This window comes from Natrix helvetica (assembly GCF_964273705.1).
Source record: "Natrix helvetica genome assembly, chromosome: 1".
Classification (NCBI taxonomy): domain Eukaryota; kingdom Metazoa; phylum Chordata; class Lepidosauria; order Squamata; family Natricidae; genus Natrix; species Natrix helvetica.
Genome location: NC_138548.1, coordinates 256,013,997 through 256,033,720, shown reverse-complemented (window position 1 = coordinate 256,033,720; position 19,724 = coordinate 256,013,997). Strand labels below are relative to the sequence as shown.

General features: G+C 39.2%; 1 protein-coding gene across 1 annotated transcript in view; it reads left to right on the top strand.

The window, feature by feature from the left end:
• The window catches only part of CFAP52 (cilia and flagella associated protein 52), a 29,609-nt gene extending 10,168 nt beyond the window's left edge, over positions 1 to 19,441 (top strand). The window contains exons 6-14 of the mRNA XM_081937244.1: positions 341 to 457; positions 9,264 to 9,364; positions 10,473 to 10,643; positions 16,213 to 16,361; positions 16,860 to 17,005; positions 17,386 to 17,537; positions 18,052 to 18,154; positions 18,352 to 18,463; positions 18,716 to 19,441. Coding sequence (XP_081793370.1) covers positions 341 to 457; positions 9,264 to 9,364; positions 10,473 to 10,643; positions 16,213 to 16,361; positions 16,860 to 17,005; positions 17,386 to 17,537; positions 18,052 to 18,154; positions 18,352 to 18,463; positions 18,716 to 18,897 — 1,233 coding nt within the window. The 3' untranslated portion in view covers positions 18,898 to 19,441. The remainder of the gene's footprint in view (positions 1 to 340; positions 458 to 9,263; positions 9,365 to 10,472; positions 10,644 to 16,212; positions 16,362 to 16,859; positions 17,006 to 17,385; positions 17,538 to 18,051; positions 18,155 to 18,351; positions 18,464 to 18,715) is intronic.
• The last annotated feature ends 283 nt before the right edge of the window (positions 19,442 to 19,724 follow it).

The following is a 19,724-nucleotide window of genomic DNA, read 5'->3' as shown; positions in this document are numbered from 1 at the left end:
CTCATTTTGTGTGTGTCTGCAATGGTATCCAGAACACCTTTATTTTAAATGAATGATTGCTTTTTCCTTAAACGATGATTAGTAAATTTTCAAAAATCATCAATAAAAGATTTGTGGAAGGTGAGGCATACAGCAGACAAGTATAAAACAAGGAAATAGACACATAACATCAGATAGTTGGTATCTAGGTCCTTTTATATGCGATGACATCCAATTTTTATTCCTGTAAGTCAGGTATAAATAAGGCAGGGAATTTACGTTATAGAATATCAAAGCTGTTAACTCACCCCAATGAACAGTGTGAAGCATGGTTTTTAACCCATTTCCTCAACTTCCCTAGATGGCAGATGATGACAGCTATTTCTATGTTGGCACATCCACTGGTGATATCCTCAAAATCAATACAAAAAGCACACTGATGAGTAATTTTGGCCCAATAAAGGATAAACACAGCTTGGTAAGTGGTTGCTGTTTTCCAGCTTTTTCTTAAAGAGAGCAAAGTCATGCAGACAATATTATAAGTATCATAAGTTAAATACAACAGCAGCTAAATTTCAGCAGATGTCAGTTAAATGGAAAGGCTGATAAAATTCTAGCCATCTAGCTATTGGCAAAGCTTATGACTCTTTTTTATGAGCTATTTTTTACTGGATCACAGAGTGAGCTTCCAATTAAAAGAAGGAAGAATAACAACGTTAGTAGCCCTTGGGATGAGCTACTCTCTGATGTAGCTGTTTTCGAATTACCTAATGGAAGTTCATTTTGTTTTTTCTTTCCTTCTCGACCACTTACTGTGTTAGAAGGATATTCTTGATGAAATCCGAGATGTTTGAACAAGTCTCCTTCAATCATAGTGTTGCATAATAAAACATAAATACTAACAATTGGGGACATCAAGGGGCTTCAACCTTCAAGGAGATCGCTTGCCCATCTAATTTCTTACTGTCAGTTCTGACTGACAACATTTTTCTGATAATTTTGAGGCCAGTGTGGTGTAACGATTAAATTATTTAGCTAGGAGACCAAGGCTGTGGTTTACCTCATCCACAGAGGCTTACTGGGTGAATTTGGCCCATTCACACATTCTCAGTTCAATATACTGAGGGATGTTGTGGGAAACCATGGGAGGAGGAAGTGCTTATGTATGCTGCCTTGAGCTTTTGCATGAAGGGTAAATCTAATAAATAACATTTTGCCCAAGGGCTGCTAACATTGTTATTCTTCCTTCTTTTAATTGGAAGTGCCAGGGGCCCAAGCTGAGATTTTTATATGCAGAACAGGTGATCTGCCAGTAAAATGATATTGCAGAATACTTGTAGCAATTTACAGCAGGGGGGATGTAAAGTATTGTGCTCATTAGCATATGTGAATGAATGATTTAAAAAACCTAGCAAACTGGATAGATTTTGTGTCATTTTTCATATTGGTCTTGGTTTCCTTACAAGCATTCAATGAGCTGGTAAGGAATTCAGAAAGTACATGTATTGTCATTTGCCTCCAACGGTTGCAAGTTAATGTACCTCCGCTGGCTGCAATCCCACTGGGAAATTTCTCCCCATTGTTGGCAAAATTTATTTATTTGTTCATTTATTTATTCCAGTTTGCACTACTGCTGCAATCTAATTGAAACCATAGCAGTTCACACCAAAGTAAAAACATAATCAGCATTGATAACGCTGAAACATCCCTAGCAAATGCATTCAAATTGAAACTAAACCACTCATAAAAACTATATCAACCAGGCTAAAATACGGACTTTGCATAACTGGCATGAACAGAAAACCCAACATTTCAATGAGAAAAAGAAAACGAGGAAGAAAATAGTGTCAGGTTATTCTAATTAAGGCTAATAGCCTAACATTCAATATCTCGGTGTGCTAATGGTCACTTCTTAATATGACATTAAAAGTCCACAAGTAGTGGGACTTTTTATTAGATGTTAAAATCAGCAGCAAGGGTTAAGCTTAGATTTTGGTGGGGAAGAGAAAACATACCAGTGCCAATAACATATTATCTCTGTCATCTATACCAGAAATCTATATAGGACAAATATTATTTTGGAGTACAGATGTATGAAGTTCAGACTGGAAAAATAACACTGGAGACAGAATAAATGCTTCTTAATCCATACCATATGGCTCTTCTTAGCAACAATATGGGAAATCTTGTCATGGTTTTCATGGCCCCATATCCAATTAGCTCATACTTCAGCTTGCTGGCTGTAAACAATTCTTTTTATCTTGCTCAATATTGGGTAATGGCAATTCATTTATATTTTTTATCGTCATCATAATCCCTTTTCTTTTAAATATATTTTACCCAACCTCTGGATTCTAATCCAGATTCTAAAGGGCATTTTTAATAAATTATTTCTTACTTTTCCTTTTTTAATGTTTTAAATATCTCCTTAAACATTCTCCCATTTGTGCATTTTGTATTCTGTTCTGTCAGATTGTTTCAGTTGTTCTTCCTGACATCTAGTTTCTTTATCAAAAACTGATCCTGATTTACCTAAGTCTTACTTAGTTGACATTTCACTCACTGCTATGTATTCACTCTGTCCTTAGACTATAAACGTAATAATAGCAACATAATTCATTTTCAACAATTCAGAGGGAGAAATAAAATCCTTTGTTCGATGCACTGTAGTTCACTTTTTAACTTTAAAAAAATCCAAGAATTGAGATGGGGCCCTGCACCTTTGGAGAGTCTTGTGTGTTCAGAGAGATAAGAAAGATTAAGTCAGTGGAACAATTCAAATAATCAAGTAAAGATAATTCTGTCTGAATACATAATTCAAACAGAAGCTCTCTTAATTCCATATTCATCCCACAGAAGAGGATATGGTAACTTATATAGAGGGGTTTTCATTTCCTAATGAAGATATTCCTGCTCATCAGCAGGTCTACTTTGGCCAATACAAATCAAAGGTTTTTTCCTGGTGATGTACCATATACTCAAGGTAATGATATGGCCAGCAACTTGTCTGATTTCATTTGATTTTCCCATTTCAGTAACTTCATCCTCATTTTAAAAATGCAGCAGGGATTTTCCCATTTCAGTAACTTCATCCTCATTTTAAAAATGCAGCAGGGAAAACAAGTCATACTTTTAAAAAATTTATTTAAAGAAGCTCAGGTTATTGTTCTAAGACAGTTTTGCTTGTATTATTCTAACCTGCAGACATTCTCAGAAATGTCTTCCATGTTCCATGTTCTGGAACACAAGGAGAAAGCAAAAAATAATTTAGAAATGTATTTCCAATTTCAGAAATGGTAAGTAGCTCACTACTAGAAAAAAACTCAGAATTTCCCAAGCAGCCCAGGATGTAATGAAGGTATAAATGACTTGTAGCACTGTTCTGGATGCTTCAGACAGCCTGTCCTTGGAAAAAGACAGAGTTTGAAAATTAAAAGTAAATGCAATTGATGCAAGAAGAAAAATAAAATTCCATACATGGAATGGAATATACAGCCCTTTCATGAAAAAAAGCTATTTTACTCATGGTTTGCATCCAGGTGTGCTCCATTATTGACATACAATGTCCATTAGTATAAAGCAATGGATAAAGCAGGAGTGTCAAACTGTCAGCCCATGGACCGGATGGGTCACACACAAGCCACGCCCACCCCAGCTCCGTGAAACCAAAAAAGTCGTGATAAGTCACGTGACATCAATGTAACCCAGAGAGTTTGACACCCGTGGGATAAAGGAATATGCATTAGTTCAGAGATTCAACTTACAACAGTCCACTTAGTGACCATTCAAGGTTACAATGACACTGAAAAACATGACTTCTGACCGTTTTAACACTTATGACCATTGCAGCATCCCCATGGTCACGTGATTTATATTTGGATGCTTAACAACTGACTCACATTTATGACAATTGCAGCATCCCGGGGTCATGCGATCACCTTTTTGTGACCTTCTGGCAAGCAAAGTGAATGGGGAAACCAGACTCACTTAAAGAGCATGTTACTAATTTAACAACTGCAGTGATTCACTTAACAAATGTGGTAAGAAAAGTCATAGCATGGGGCAACTCACTTGACAAATCACTTAGCAACATAAATTTGGGACTCAGTTGTGGTCGCAGGTTGAGGACTACCTGTGCATGTATCTTATGAATCCTTCTGCCATAAAAAATGGGAAATGAGAAGAAATAGAGAACTAGTCTTGGTGATATCCAAGCTAGCAGAAGAGTAAGAGGCTGTTGCATGAAACTTCATATTGCAATTTCCATCTTGAATACAACTGGCTAATGATGATAGATTAGATCTTGTATTTACTGTTAAATCTTTATATAATTGTACAACTTTAACCCTTGGACAGTATTTTAATTATGAAGGCAGATGATGATTCTTGACCTTAGAATCTAATTATTAAGGATGCAAGTACAACTGTAATACATGTTTGTAATAGGGTGAGTCATTAACTTATCTGCTGAATAGTCCAGCATATGCAACCTATGAATATATACAGCACATGGATAGTACAGAGTATCCTCTGGAGTCAATTCATGTATATTTGAGATTGATTAATATAGCTTATTGAAGTATAGAAGAGAAAAAGAACAGAACATCACAGCTGAGCTCCATGAGAAAACACAATTCTCCCCACACAATTTTCAAATTATTTTTTAATATTTCTTCCCTGGTTTCCCTGGAATTAAAAACCCAAGACACATTAGTTCAAATCATTACCGACAGAAGACCTATTTTAAAGAGGGAATGGAATACTAAAAAAACCTCTTCAGCTTTACTGTATAATTGACCCTCCTTCTATCAAAATAGCAAGCACTAGATGAGGAGAAATTTAAATTGGTTTCTTAAATTTGTTATTCATCTATTCTGCGTTATTTTCATAGCTGTTCCAACTTATTTTTAGTATGAGGAACGGCACCAATATACACTGAAAGAAACAAATGAAAGGAAAATAAGTGATTTTGTTCCCCCAAAGGCTATGTTTTCAATGCAAAAAATGATTGAAATTGCTCAATCATAATTCTTATATGGATGTTTTGATCTCTGCAAATTAGTGGTCATTCATTATGCTCTACTCCTCAGATAATATTATGTTTCAGTGGATCTAAAAAAACATTGATAGGAGATGAATGTTGAATTTTATCTGCAATTTTTATAAGAAGCAACAGGAAAAGATTTGAAGGTGTGAAAAGTGATGCAAATCAATCCATGAACTCATATGCAGTATTACATAACACAACATTGATATAAATAAGTGCATTTCTGTAAAGGCGTGAAATATATTGTATAATGTTCAGCTGCTGGTTTTAGGCATGGAGCAATATCACTAAGGAATTAATGTAATTGGTTATTTCAAACTATACACTTCTAGAGTTGGCAGAGTTCATTATATAAATTCCAAATGCCTAAAAATTATAGACATTTGACTGTGAGCTGCATATTTTCCTCTATTATTGAAAATGTGTTTTGATGATTTGAAAAGAACACTTGTGAGATAACAAAAGCCATTCAAATGCATAATGGATTTCTTTTGCACCCCTAATACTCAATATAATCCACTTTTATTAAAATCAGTGAGATTCTGTCATTACATTAGTGGAAGGTGGAATCAAGATTTGGGTTTATAGAGTATAATTGTGACTTAGTGTTGAGATACATTATGAGACATATGGTTTACTTATAATTTCTTGTCTTATTCCTCGTCTGGTTTTATGTCATGTCCAAACCTTTACAGAACTCTGGAACAGTAACAGCTAAAAAGAAAAAAAACACAAATGAAGAATTGGCCAAACAATCACTGATAATAAGCTTTTGCCTTATTCAACAAACCATGGTTAAGGAAACATAGCTTAGTTCAAAGGATAAATGCAGAATGTAGAGACATGTAATACATCTCTTGAAATTACACCCTTTAAATTACTTTTCAGTGTACTGTAAATCTTGTGATCATTAAAATCTTTTTGAAATCAGTAAAATAAAACTCCTTTAAATGCTGATTACTTACCTTAGTTATTCCCACAGAAGGGAAATGATTGTTTGCTATGAAAAAAGGTTTATGGAGGTGTTTACATTACGTTAAACCACTTGAGTGAAAGTAATTAGAATATGGGATGCAGAGCTTATATTTCCTGCAGGGAAATAAGTGAGTTTCATTTTGCCTTGGAAGATGTCCTGTGCAATCAAGACTAGGATTTCTTTGTGTAACAGGTAAATAATAAAATAAATGTTAAACCTTCCAGCAGCCTTTATGTTTAACTCACAAGGGGCATAATAAAGTAGAAAGCAAAGCACTGCATCGTTGCTATAAGTTGCTGAGCATTCTCACCATTATAGATTATATAGCTGCCTATCTATTAGCAGCGATGTATAGAACAACCTTGAAATTAATCTGTTGGCAGTAGATTTTGTTGGAAAAAATGATAACTGAAGTATATTTTTGATGGAATAAAAAAAACCCTTGAATCCAAGTTATTTAAAATTGGTGTGCCTAGGGCAGTTAAAGCTGTATCTCCAAATGTAGTCAAAATCTGTCAATAGAGATCTTCTTAGTTTATCACCTGTTACATGGCAAAGCTGTGAAGACATTTCAAACTCACCTGATTACTGTGCTGCAGTGGATTAAGACAGGGTGGATGGGCAGTTGATAGTTTAGAGATTTCTAAAGCATGCTTGATCCCCCTAAGAAAGCTTTGTGTTCAAAGATAATCCTGCTGCTGGATAATTGCTGAAGGAAAAGAGCATTCCTCATCAGACTATTAGAACAAAAGCTGAATTCCACCCTAATAGGTGTAACCTCATATGAACATGAACATCTGTTCATTTTAAAAGGACATTTCCATAGCAGAATTTTAAAGAGATCATCCTTTACAGGCATCCTCTTGATGATACAGTGCTGTTATAGGTGGTCCCTTGCAATATAACGGAGTAGATGATGATGAAATAGGCTGGGTAGAAGTGTTAAATGTAGTTGGAAAGAAATGAAAGCTATTCAGTTCAGCTAGAAGCATGGAGCTTTACTGATATAGGTTTATGTAGTTTGCTAAATTTGTGGATAGTGAAGGAATTCTGTCGCTGAAAATAGTATCTATCAAAAAAAAATCAAGATGATCAGGAAGGAAGGAAGCTCATTGTGAGTGCTATTTGCTAAGACAGCTCTGGAAAGGATAATTGGATGCAACTCAGACACAAGTACTGAGATAAATTGATTAAACTGATTTGGGAAATTATTTTTAAAAGCATATAATGACAACAATCTTTATGCAAATAGCTATAATGGACTTCTGTCATTATTGTCTGCCTTTTTTCATGATTCACAAATTCATTTCCAAAAGGTAATAAAAGATAATGTTGTTAGTGTCTTTTGCAGCTTGTACATATGTTATCAAATAAAAATGCTACATCTGAAATTGTGCACTGACAAATGATAATATAGCATGGCTATCTTTACTCACAAGCTTCTAGAACCTGTGCAATGCCTGTTTGGAGATGCAAGTCACAATACGCAATCAGTCATGTTCAACCTTACATTCTATTGGCTTGTAACTTTCATCTCTCTAAAGCTAGTAGGGACAAAGTGTTTGGGCTTGGTGGACATATAATTCACATTTGAAGCATACTAGTTTGAGAAAGACTAATAAAGAACTAATGGATGCATGCAGGAGTATTCCATGATCTTTACCTCTCCTTTGTTATTTTCCATATGCACTCTGGCAGATTTATACATCTAATTTAGTGAAATGGTTGAATCAGTGACTAGAACTGGGGCCATTAAATCGAAGCTAAAATAAGATGGAGGTATTTGGGTAAGAGGGCCATTCAAGAGACTGAAGTTCAACTTCTTTTGAATCATTCATGCTCCCTTTAAAATTTTGCAAACTGTGAGCCCTTGGAAATTTAGATGTTACCGAAGATCCAGCAAAGTATCTTTCGCCAGCTACAGCCTCTTCTGGATATAGACTGGCTACAGCTAACTTCTGTTAAGATATTTTATGCAAGTTAAAGTTAGGACTCCTTTTTGGACAACTGTCCAGAAACTGCTGACCTAGTTGGGGCAACTGATTAGAACAATCTTGCCAGGGCTAGATTGAAAACTTAACTGTTCCTTACCTGTTTACACAATTTGAAATCTAGACATTTTAAAGTCCACATGTTTTCTCAGCCTGGCTGTACATTGGTTTCCCAGTAGTTTCTCTCTGTGGGCTTTTGCCATCCATGGGAAATTCAATGGGAAATGGGAATAGGGCCTCCATAATTTTAGCATCACTTATGGACTATTCCCCCTCCTAAAAACATTTATTGGCTCCAATTTTTATTTTGTTTGAACTAAGTTTTGTATTTGTATGAATTGATAGAAAGTTTTATTAACAGTGATTGTGGTGCCATAAGAAAGCTTAAAGCAGAACGTTAACGTTAATCATTTTCGTTGTATTTAAGTACAATGACAATAAAGATTATACTTATACTTAATACTTTTGCCTATTATAGCTTTCAAAAATTTCCAGATACCTGACCTTCCACAGAACTTTGGAGGAGGGTGGCATTGATAAAAAGCAAATGTTTCATTATGCACAAGTAAAATGCTTTCCACTAGTGTAAAATTGCCATTTGAAAGAACCCATTGTATATATTAGGTTTTTATAGGTTGTGTGAATCTATGTGTCATAAAAGTTAGTGCATTAAAGATAAAGTTCTAAACATCTTTCTTTATTTGATATCTTTAACTCCTTCTAAAATGACTTAATGCTATTATGTGTGTGCTTATTCACTCTTGGTTTATAAATTTTTATTTTAAATGATTTCTGCACATAAGCTTGAACATAACCGAAGGTGACATAAATATTGCAGAAATATGTCTATCCATCCATCTGAAGGATAAACTAGATTGGTACTCATGAAAATTCACTCCTTATTGACTAATCATTCAGTCACTGTGCTTCAGCCTCAGTTTGTAAAAAGTAAGATGATTACTGTTCAGGACTGTTAAATTAAATTAGTCTTAGAGAAGAGCCACAGATGCATAACATTTGAAGTATATACATGCTTAGCTTTAGGGAATGACTGATCTTTTGTATGACATATTTGTATAGCAAGATAACAAAACAGCTGATCTCAATAGATTTGATAGACGATTACTGATCAAACATAAACTCAGTTGCTTACATGCCATCTTGGTGAGCAAGAGGAATACTATATTGAATTAAGCTATCAATATATATAAATTCAGTGATTTGTTTAGCATCTAAATAATTTAAATGTCTTCATCTTGCCTTTTCTTAGGGAGTCACAGCTTTGCTTTTGCTGAAAGTGGGTGACTTGGTCATTGGCACTGGAGCTGGAATCTTAGCCCTTTGCTCAGGATCCAAGTATAAAATAATCAAGTGAGTTTCTGAATTTTCTTGGGCAAGGACATCATTATGTACAAGGTCCTTACAGTGAAGAGAACGGGTTATTTTGAGTCCATGGAGAGATCTCTAGGTGTATGAGCCACCTTATCAAAGCCTTGATAGGCTTATGCTAGCATACAAACAGAGAGAAGAATGGCATTCTGCTTTCTCCCTTCTCCATTTTTTTTTAAAAAATGTCCCTTCTAGGGAAATTGTGCACAGTAGCTTCAGGGATAACATACATTCTCTTTCCGTGCTCCCAAGTTCGAGACGTGTGGGATCTAAAACACATTTTAGTTCCGCTTCCTTTATGCTTTTCTTGATGTTAGAACTGTAAGGTATAGGTGCCATAGGATCTAAGATGAAATACTTTAGATTTATCTATCTGGGGGAAAGGAAAGCTTGATCTTTCCCAGGGTACCTGGGACATTCTTCAACAACAGAGGACTGCAATTTTGGAGGCATACAGGGCAAAAAATATGCCCACAGCATGCTATAATTGCTAATTTAGTGTGATGTCTTTCAGCTCAAAAATTCATCACTGAAGTACCAATTTAACATGCACAGATGCTAATTGTGCAATAAATAAAGCAATTTCCGTGAATAGATTATTTAAAATATTAGCAATTCTTGAGAAGTCAAAATTCTTTTTTAATTCATGAAATAACATTAATAAAAGAGGAAAAAATCCACACGATAATTACACTCTAACCTTTAGATTTAAAAATAAGAGTGGTTTTGGTGCAGTGCTTAGAATGCAGGACTGCAGCTAACTCTGCCCACTTCCAACAGTTCGATCCTGACTGGCTCAAGGTTGACTCAGCCTTCCATCCTTCCGAAGTCAAATGAGGATCCAGATTTTTTGGGGTGATATGTTGACTCTGTAAACTGCTTAGAGAGAACTGTAAAAGCACTGCAAAGCAGTATACAAGACTAAGTGTTATTGCTATTGCTAAAATATTCTGGATTGCTGAGATTGCTAAGATTCGCTATCATTGAAGGGAGAAAAGTTGGGAAAATTTAAAAAAACCTAGAGCTAGGGAAGATTGAATTGTCAGAAATCCATTTATCTTTTGTGCAAATCTTCTATTTTGTTTTACAGAAAAGTTCAGTTGGAAGGTGCTATTACGTCCATCACACCACGGGGCCAGGGACACCAATTTTTTGTGGGCACAAATGAGTCACAGATTTACCGATTCTCATATTCTGACTTTAAGGATGAGCTCATAGCCACTTGCCATAATGATGCTATCAATGATATAATTTTCCCATAGTAAGTATAAGTCAAATAATTTTTATCTCCCATACAAATGGAAAAGACTTTGTATGGTGGTTGTACCATAATAGTTTTCTATTTAGGAGGGTAAGCATGTGTTAATTAATCCTTCCCCTAATTTATAAAAAAAAATAATTGGAATTAACTAGTTAGTGAACTTTAGTCATTTGGAGACTCTAGCTATTTGGAAGATGCAAGAAGCAGAGCCAAACTATAGAATTTGTTGTATTGTCTGAAGCTTTTGTAGTTTTTCCACTTTTCAATGGTTACAGTATTCTGCTTTTTGTATCTGTTCACATAAATTCTGCCAGTAAAATATTCAGAACTGATGTTATGTAAACTAATCTTTCACATTTATTTTGATGAAAATTTGAACTGATGTGTGTAAGAAAGAAAATAAAATCATTTTCCCAGGAGAAATATAAGTATATTTACTTAAAAATCCAGAAAAAGTCTTCCCATATACGATTGGTGATTTCTCCCCAATCCCCCCTGATATTCATGGAATCAAATAGGAGCTCAGAACCCTAAGTATGTTTTATTAAAAAGTAAGGTGATCTAAAAAGAAATATAGTGGATGATGAAGAAATGGAAAAATAATGAGTGTAAAAAAGACACATTTTGCTGGTCTTATTTGATAAAACTCCCTTTAAATCTGTCTTACTTCTTGATTTCAAACATTTTGAATCATCAGTATGCTTCTGTTTTCTTACTTTATGTAAAATTTGACACACACTTCACACGATTCTAGATTCTATTTACAATTGTATGTCAATTTTTTTTTTGTCTGGCATGATCCCCAAAATAATTTGGGATGTATCTTTCCAAATTATCATTTAGATTAAAATATTAAATTTCCTCATTTTTTAAAAAAGAATGTGGATGATTCTTACAGCTGCAGTTTGTACTTGTTTATTTTGTGGATGCTTTTATTGTTTTAATGTTTCTGATTTGTTTTAATTCTTATATATTTTTATAATTGTAAGCCGCCCAGAGTCACTTGGTGGAGTTGGGTGGTTATCAGTGACGTGCGGTGAGGGTTATGGCTGGGGAGGCTGGTGACGTCATCAGGAAGGCGGGGAATGGGACCACGTGTGCAGACCACGTGTGCAGACCACGTGGTCTCGTTCTCCGCCTTCCTGAGTGAACATTAAGGGGACCGCGGCGTAGCATTACCTCCTCCACCGGCACCAGTCCCTTTCACCCCGCTCAAGCCTTGCCGCCTGCAGCCACCGCCCGCCCTCGCTGCTCCTTTCGTTGCTTGCCCGCCCGCCTCTAAGGCACGCCAAAGCCTCCTTCGTCCCCCCCAGCGTGCGCCCTTTTTATTTCCTGCGACACCCCCCCCCCATTTCGGGAAAGCTTTCCCCATTGCCTAGGGGGTGAGGGGGGCGGCTCCTCTCCCCCCACTCCCTCCGTCCCTGCCTCTCTCCTCAGCCCCAAAGCTCCGTCCACGTGACTCACTTCCAAGGCGGTGGCTGCTCCATCCCGCTCCGGCTCTGGAAGCGACCGAAGATCAGGCTGCGTCGCTCGCTCGCTCGCCGGACTGCTTCGGCGCCATTCTGGCTACCTTCGTCCATCCGCGCCCGGGAGATGCGGAAGCAGTCCGGTGGACGAGTGACCGAAGATCTCGCTCGCTCGCTCGCCGGACTGCTTCGGCGCCATTCTGGCTACCTTCGTCCATCCGCGCCCGGGAGACGCGGAGGGAGAAATGTTGTCGGCGCCTCCAGATGACGAACCAGTCGCTTGCTTTCGTCATTGGGAGGCCGATAACATTTCTGCCTCCACGTCTCCCGGGCGCGGATGGACGAAGGTAGCTAGAATGGTGCCGAAGCAGTCCGGCGAGCGAGCGAGCGAGGCAGCGAGATCTTCGGTCACTCGTCCACCGGACTGCTTCCGCATCTCCCGGGCGCGGATGGACGAAGGTAGCCAGAATGGCGCCGAAGCAGTCCGGCGAGCGAGCGAGCGAGGCAGCGAGATCTTCGGTCACTCGTCCACCGGACTGCTTCCGCATCTCCCGGGCGCGGATGGACGAAGGTAGCCAGAATGGCGCCGAAGCAGTCCGGCGAGCGAGCGAGCGAGCGAGGCAGCGAGATCTTCGGTCACTCGTCCACCGGACTGCTTCCGCATCTCCCGGGCGCGGATGGACGAAGGTAGCCAGAATGGCACCGAAGCAGTCCGGCGAGCGAGCGAGCGAGGCAGCGAGATCTTCGGTCACTCGTCCACCGGACTGCTTCCGCATCTCCCGGGCGTGGATGGACGAAGGTAGCCAGAATGGCGCCGAGGCAGTCCGGTGGACGAGTGACCGAAGATCTTGCTGCCTCGCTCGCTGCCTCGCTCGCTCGCTCGCTCGCTCGCCGGACTGCTTCGGCGCCATTCTGGCTACCTTCGTCCATCCGCGCCCGGGAGATGCGGAAGCAGTCCGGTGGACGAGTGACCGAAGATCTCGCTGCCTCGCTTGCTCGCCGGACTGCTTCGGCGCCATTCTGGCTACTTTCGTCCATCCGCGCCCGGGAGACGCGGAGGCAGAAATGTTGTCGGCCTCCCGATGACGAAAGCAAGCGACTGGTTCGTCATCCGGAGGCGCCGACAACATTTCTCCCTCCGCGTCTCCCGGGCGCGGCCGGACGGATGTATATAATATTATATATATAGTATATAATATTATATACTATTATTCCATGAAGAGAGGTGAGGCCCTGCCTCCCTTGCCTCTACTGACCGCACGTCACTGGTGGTTATAGAAATTGAAAATAAATAAATAAATAAATTAGTAACTGACAGGTAGAACTGCACTATTTTATAGATAAGTTCTGCTTGCCATTGATTAAATCAACTTGATTAAATCATTCTTGAGCCAGATTGGATCAGCTGACCAAAAAAAAGAGCTGACAAATAGCTGAAATCTGCTCCATTGGCTGTCATTTATTTATTGATACAAGTAGTCATCAACTTTTGGCCACAATTAGGACTAGAATCTCAAGTCATTTGGTGATGTGGTCATTAAGCAAGACACCCATGTGACCACTTCACTCAACAGCTGCAATTCCAGCACTTCCATAGGTGTCATTAAGTGATCTCCTGGGTTGTTAAGAATCTGGAGTCCCAGGTAAAGAGCAGGGTATGCCTAGGGAGAATAGGGAAGGCCCTGGGAAGGTTTGTTACTGCAGCCTAGCAAAGGATTTCCCCTCCACTTCCCCCACTCTTCAGGATTTTGACTCTGTCCCTACTGCCAAATGAAGTATTTTCTCCCACTGGATGGAAGGGAGGGGAAATCCTTCATTAGACTGGAAATCTCGGTTCTGGGATGAGCCCCAGACCAAAAGTGAATGGCACGGTACCGTGTTTCCCCGAAAATACGACATGTCCTGATAATAAGGCCATGCCACATTTTTCTGGTGGGGAAAAATATAAGCCCTCCCCTGCAAATAAGGCCCCTAGACAACCCCCCACCTCCGGCCAAGCAGAGCGCCACTCACCAACCTATCGGTATCCCGAAGGTGCCAAGCCACGGGAACCGGGGGGGGGGGGGAGGCAAAGGTGATTGTGTTGCTTGGTACTTTGGGATACCGCTAGGTTGGTGAGCAGCACTGTGCCCAGCTGAAGAATGGGGGGGGGGGGGGTTCCGGAAGATAGATGCAAACAATGAATTAAGTAGCTCTGCTGTGTCTCTACTGCCTGTCACTTCCTTGCCATCATCTCCCATTAGTGGACTGACTGTTTCGGCAGCCAGTGAAAGGCGCTCTGCATGGCTGGAGAGGGGGTTGCGCGAGCAGCTGTTCCACTCCTGCTTGCGTGCCTCCCAGCCTCACAATGCCCTGGCCCAGCTCTCTCTGCAGAGTCAGAGTACCTCTGCTACCGCCACCGCCGCATGGCTTTTTTGGCGGCTTCCAAACTGAGTCTTCCAGCAGTGGCCGCTCTGGGTGTACACTCTATGGTTGTACGCTCAGCCGGCAGCTGGCCCACAACAATAGAGAGCGGCCACTGCCAGAAGATTCAGTTTGGAAGCCGCCGAAAAAGTCATGCAGCAGCGGTGGCAGTGGAGGTACTCTGCCTCTGCGGGGAGAGCGGGGCCAGGGCATCATGAGGTTGGGAGGCGTACGAACGGGAGAACAGCCACTCGCGCAACCCCCTCTCCAGGTGTGCAGAGCGCCTTTCACTGGCATTTCAAAGGCGCCAAGCCGCAGGAGCTGCGCAGCAGCGAACAGGCACTCATACGGCTTGGCGATACCCCTAGGCACTGTGCCCGGCTGGAAAGGGGGTTTGCCGGGTGGCTGCTCGTGAGCGTGGTCGCTTCATGGCTGTTGTGTTGCGCTGCTGCGACAGCGCAACACAGCCATTCACCCATGAGGCTGTGCCCGGCTCATTGGGAGCCCGCTCGGAAGAGAGCAGCCACCCAGCAACCCCAAAACAATGAACCCTCCCCTCATAATAAGGCCCAAGCCATATTTTGTGGATAAAAAGAAAATAAGACCCTGTCTTATTTTCGGGGAAACATGGTAAGTATGAATGTATGAATTGGTATATACTATATAACAATGAAGGTTGCTTGATTCAAAGCTAAGATTGAAAACATTTATTAAACTAGAAGGAGTTAGTAAGATCGATCAGATAACTGTGGTGAAGAGAGAATTACTGTGCCTTCAAATCTGGGTTTCCTAGCAATACTGAAACTGAAAGAGGCTTTCAGTCCATGAACTTATTAGAATTAGAGGGATTGTCTTTGAACCAACTTCAAAGGGATTGTTCTGCAACCAACTTCAAAGCTGTATTTCAGCACATGGTTATAGGTTCAAAAGTTTTGGTAGAGAATGTGTCAAGCTGTTTTCCTTGAAGGAACCATCCAATTCTTGTAGTATTATTCCAGAGTAGACCAGAATTGTCTTTATCTACTCCAGCTTAATGGCTTTAGGCTCACCTGCTCATGCCACCTAGAAAGTAAGGCAGATACTACTGCATTTCCTGGAGGGAGCCCTGCAGTGACATGGGTGAAACTATTCAGAAAATATGCAGAAGGGTGCCTTGAATCCTGGACAAGAGAAAGTATCAGGCAGAGACTCAGACTAGTTTCTCACTGGCTTCCTATGGAATAAGAGGAAGGAGAAATGTGTGTTTAATTTGCAACACTATTGTATTCTAACTCATTATCAGGACAACTTCAAAAAGCAAACAGTACCGTATCCTTTGCCTTCCAGAGGTAAGGATCAAAATTTGTGACATTTGCCTTGCTATTAATTTCTAAATTATGAGAGTATTCTTTGGTTCCAAACATGCTAAAAGGAGGCAGATTTCATTCCTCAAATTAAAGCAGTTTTAAAGCAGCTAATATACAGTTATCAATTGCTTTATGTATGATTTTGAAACTCATATTTTAGCTGGAATCAAACTTTTCAAGTTTCTTGAATTTTCAAAAATTCTGGGTAAAAATCAGGTAAAAATCCAGTGGCTCTGTTGTAACAGGTCTATTGTAATTTTGGTCTGTTGTAATTTAGTTATTGAGATTCAATAGTAAATTGCTAAATGTAGAAGCAGCAATAGTCAGATCTGTTTTATTATTTTCACCCTATAGTGGTACATCTGACTTGTTTGCCACATGTTCCAAGAATGATATCCGTGTATGGTATACACCTGAAAATAAGGAGCTGCTACGGATTACTGTCCCCAACATGACTTGTCATGCCATAGATTTCATGCGGGATGGCAAAAGCATCATTTCAGGTGAAAGCATTTTAGACTGTCTGGCTTATTGAAGGACTGTATCAATCATGAATTCTTCTGTTTTAAGTAGTCATTCTGTCTAACCTAACCAAAATTATTAAGACCAATCCAGCATTTACTAAGTACTTAGAGTACTGCAAAATGGTTTGGCTGCATTAAGAGAAAGTAAGGTTTCAGGATAGGGATGAACTACTAAATTGAACTGTAATTCTCAATTTTATAATTTGGCATCATGAACTGCTCAATTCCTGCTGGTTTATACTATGCAGCCTTGTTCACTTAAATAGAAATTGCTGAAGCTCACCCCATGATAAGAGACAAAATATGCTTTATCCGTCATCTACATATTTTTCTTAAAAGGAGTAGGTTCTTCAAGTTATCTGCTCTTGAGATTGAACAATCAGCTGTACTGGCCACTGAGTTACAGAAATCTTACTTTAGGAAGGAGAAAAAGAAGAGATATATTGCTCTGAGTAAACTCCTTTTATTTTGTGTTAGCTTGGAATGATGGAAAAATCCGTGCCTTCACCCCAGAAACTGGGCGGTTGATATACGTGGTCGAGCATGCTCATAGTATGGGTGTGACAGCTGTGGCTACCACAAGTGACTGCAAAAGAATAATCAGTGGAGGTGGTGAAGGTCAGGTAAAGAGTTCCCAAACATGATGTGCCTTGCAGACTTCATCAACATGTATGTCTTTCTGCTCTGAATATAATATTAAATGATAATTCAGCCATGCTAGATACAACCTGGGTAGTGACTATTATTAAACATACTTCTATGTTTCATATTTCTGCTGCAATAAAAAAAAACAGCAACGGGTTGGTCACATGTATAAAAACCAAGCGTAGCATTTTTGTTAAAAGAGGGTGAGAGAGATAAATTAATGTTTAATGCTACTGTATGACAATAATTGATTTATATTTATGTACCACAAGTTATAATCCACAAATATCAAAATCTATGAATTGCAAGATCCTTCAATTTCATTTTGGCTATGAATGCTAAAGAATGTTTCTATTAGGTGAGAGTATGGGAAGTTGGGAAGGAAACCCGCAAGCTAGAAGAAGTAATGAAAGAACACATATCTGCTATTTCTTGCATCAAGATAAAGAAGAATAATCAGGAGTGTGTCACAGCCAGCACTGATGGAACATGCATTATCTGGGATCTTGTGTAAGATCACTTTTGCATAGAAGTATGGCTGAGTTATACTACTTAAATTCCTTTTCCATAGAATGGATAATTGGATCATAGACAGAGGCCAGACTTATATTGTGTGACAAAAGCAGACAGTCCTTACGCTTTCATGTGTATTAGAAATTTAGAAACTTGATTATTTCCTTCATCACAGATCAGTAGTAAATACAAAGTTGCTTTGGGTTAAAAATTGATTCCTGAATGTTTCCATGCAGTTTTCCTAGCATGATAGAGAAGCAGCATGTTTTTGCTGTGTTCCTAAATATTTGTGCAACTTCTTATATTAGGGGACAGCTGTGGCTCTCCACAGGGCCCTCCTCATTCAAATACTAATGAAGGCTAACTCTATTTAGCTTTTAGTTTAGTCATTTTTAGATTAGGAGTTGTTTGGGGATTTTTTTCTCTTTGGCTGAGGCAAAAATAGTAGAGTAGCTCCTAAGGCCAGGGTATTTAGTTAAATGTAATTTCAGAAGCTGATTTTTTTCCCCAGCCACTTCATGAGAAGGCAGATGATATTGGCCAATACTTTATTCAAATGTGTATGCTATCACCCTGATGAACATCAGCTTATCACAAGTGGCACAGATAGAAAGGTAAGAACATGAGACTAAAAGATTCATTCATTCATTCATTTTGTATACTGCTGCAATCCACGTTGGGTGGCTATAATAAATTTGAATAAATAACAATAAATCACACCTCGTTGCATGACACCAATTGCTGTAATTCATCACGGTAGAAAAGTAGTGTTGTATGACCTTCCTTTATTCATTTTTATTCTGGATTCTAGATTGGTTACTGGGAAGTGTTTGATGGAGCACCAATCAGAGAATTAGAGGGCTCCCTTTCTGGTTCTATCAATGGAATGGATATTACAACGGATGGATTGTATTTTGTGACTGGTAAGGGATTTTTTTAAAAAAATAACCAATCATTTTGAATATATGTTATTTCTCTCCCTACTGATAGAGTCTCTCCTTCTCACAGCAAATAGAACACGGAATGGAGGCCATCCAAAGGAAACACCATTGGTTGATAGGAGACCAAAACTGAAACTTTCTCTACCATATCTCCCTGCTAACTATAGTTCTAGGCCTGCCACTAAGCAGAGTGGTGACAGTTTTACATAGTCTTCTCTCTTCTTTATACCACAGGAGGTGATGACCATCTAGTAAAAGTGTGGGATTATAATGAAGGTGAAGTGCTTTCTGTTGGGATTGGTCACAGCGGCAGCATCACCCGCCTGAAGATCTGTCCTAACAATAAATTAGTTGTGAGTGTGAGTGCTGATGGTGCTATCCTTCGTTGGAAATATCCTTACATTTGTAATCCTTAAAAATATTTGCTACTTCTATTGTTTTTTTTTAAGGTGGTCTTTAAATAATTGTTCAACTTGGTACTGTTTTTTAAAAGTCGTCATTAGTTCAGAAGTGAATTAGTCTGAAAAAGACACCTGTTTATTATTACCATTGTCTTTATTGGTTTCAATTATTTAATTATATGGCATTTTGGTATATTTGTACTATGTTTGTAATGTATGATGTCTGAAATGTTAGTTAATATATATTGTCATGCTCCCTCCTTCACAGTGAATTAGAAGTTGTACAAATCTATTGTGTAAGCATCCTTAAATCTCTTTCATTAAAAAGGCAAAAGACCATAAAAACTTTACATTTGGAGCAGGTTTGAATATATACTGATTCAGTGATGCAGTGCTTCAATGATTGTGAATCCAAGCGGTCTCTGTCCAAAGAGGAATATTTTTTAAAAATCCTTATAGTGAGTTAGGTCTTCAGTTCCCCCAGTTGTAGTTCAGTCAGGAGTCTTTTGCAGACCCTACAACCAGCCTCTTGCATGCACTGCCTGTATTGTATTATACAATTCTTTCTCCAGGTGAGTCCCTATTCTGTATTTTCCCTCATCTCCAATAAATAGGAGTAAAGTAGCAGGATGTACCTGTTCAATCGTTATTTCATTCTCCCACTCAAAATAGAAAGAATACTGGAGAAAGATGAAGCGCCTGAAACAAATAGCAGCATGCCCTTGTGGGGAAAAGTTTTTGACATTTCCTCAGTTAACTGCCAAATACTCTCTATGAAGTGGTTAACATTTGCCTACAAATATGATTTAAGCTTAACTAATTCAAAGGTTTTGTCTTCGGTG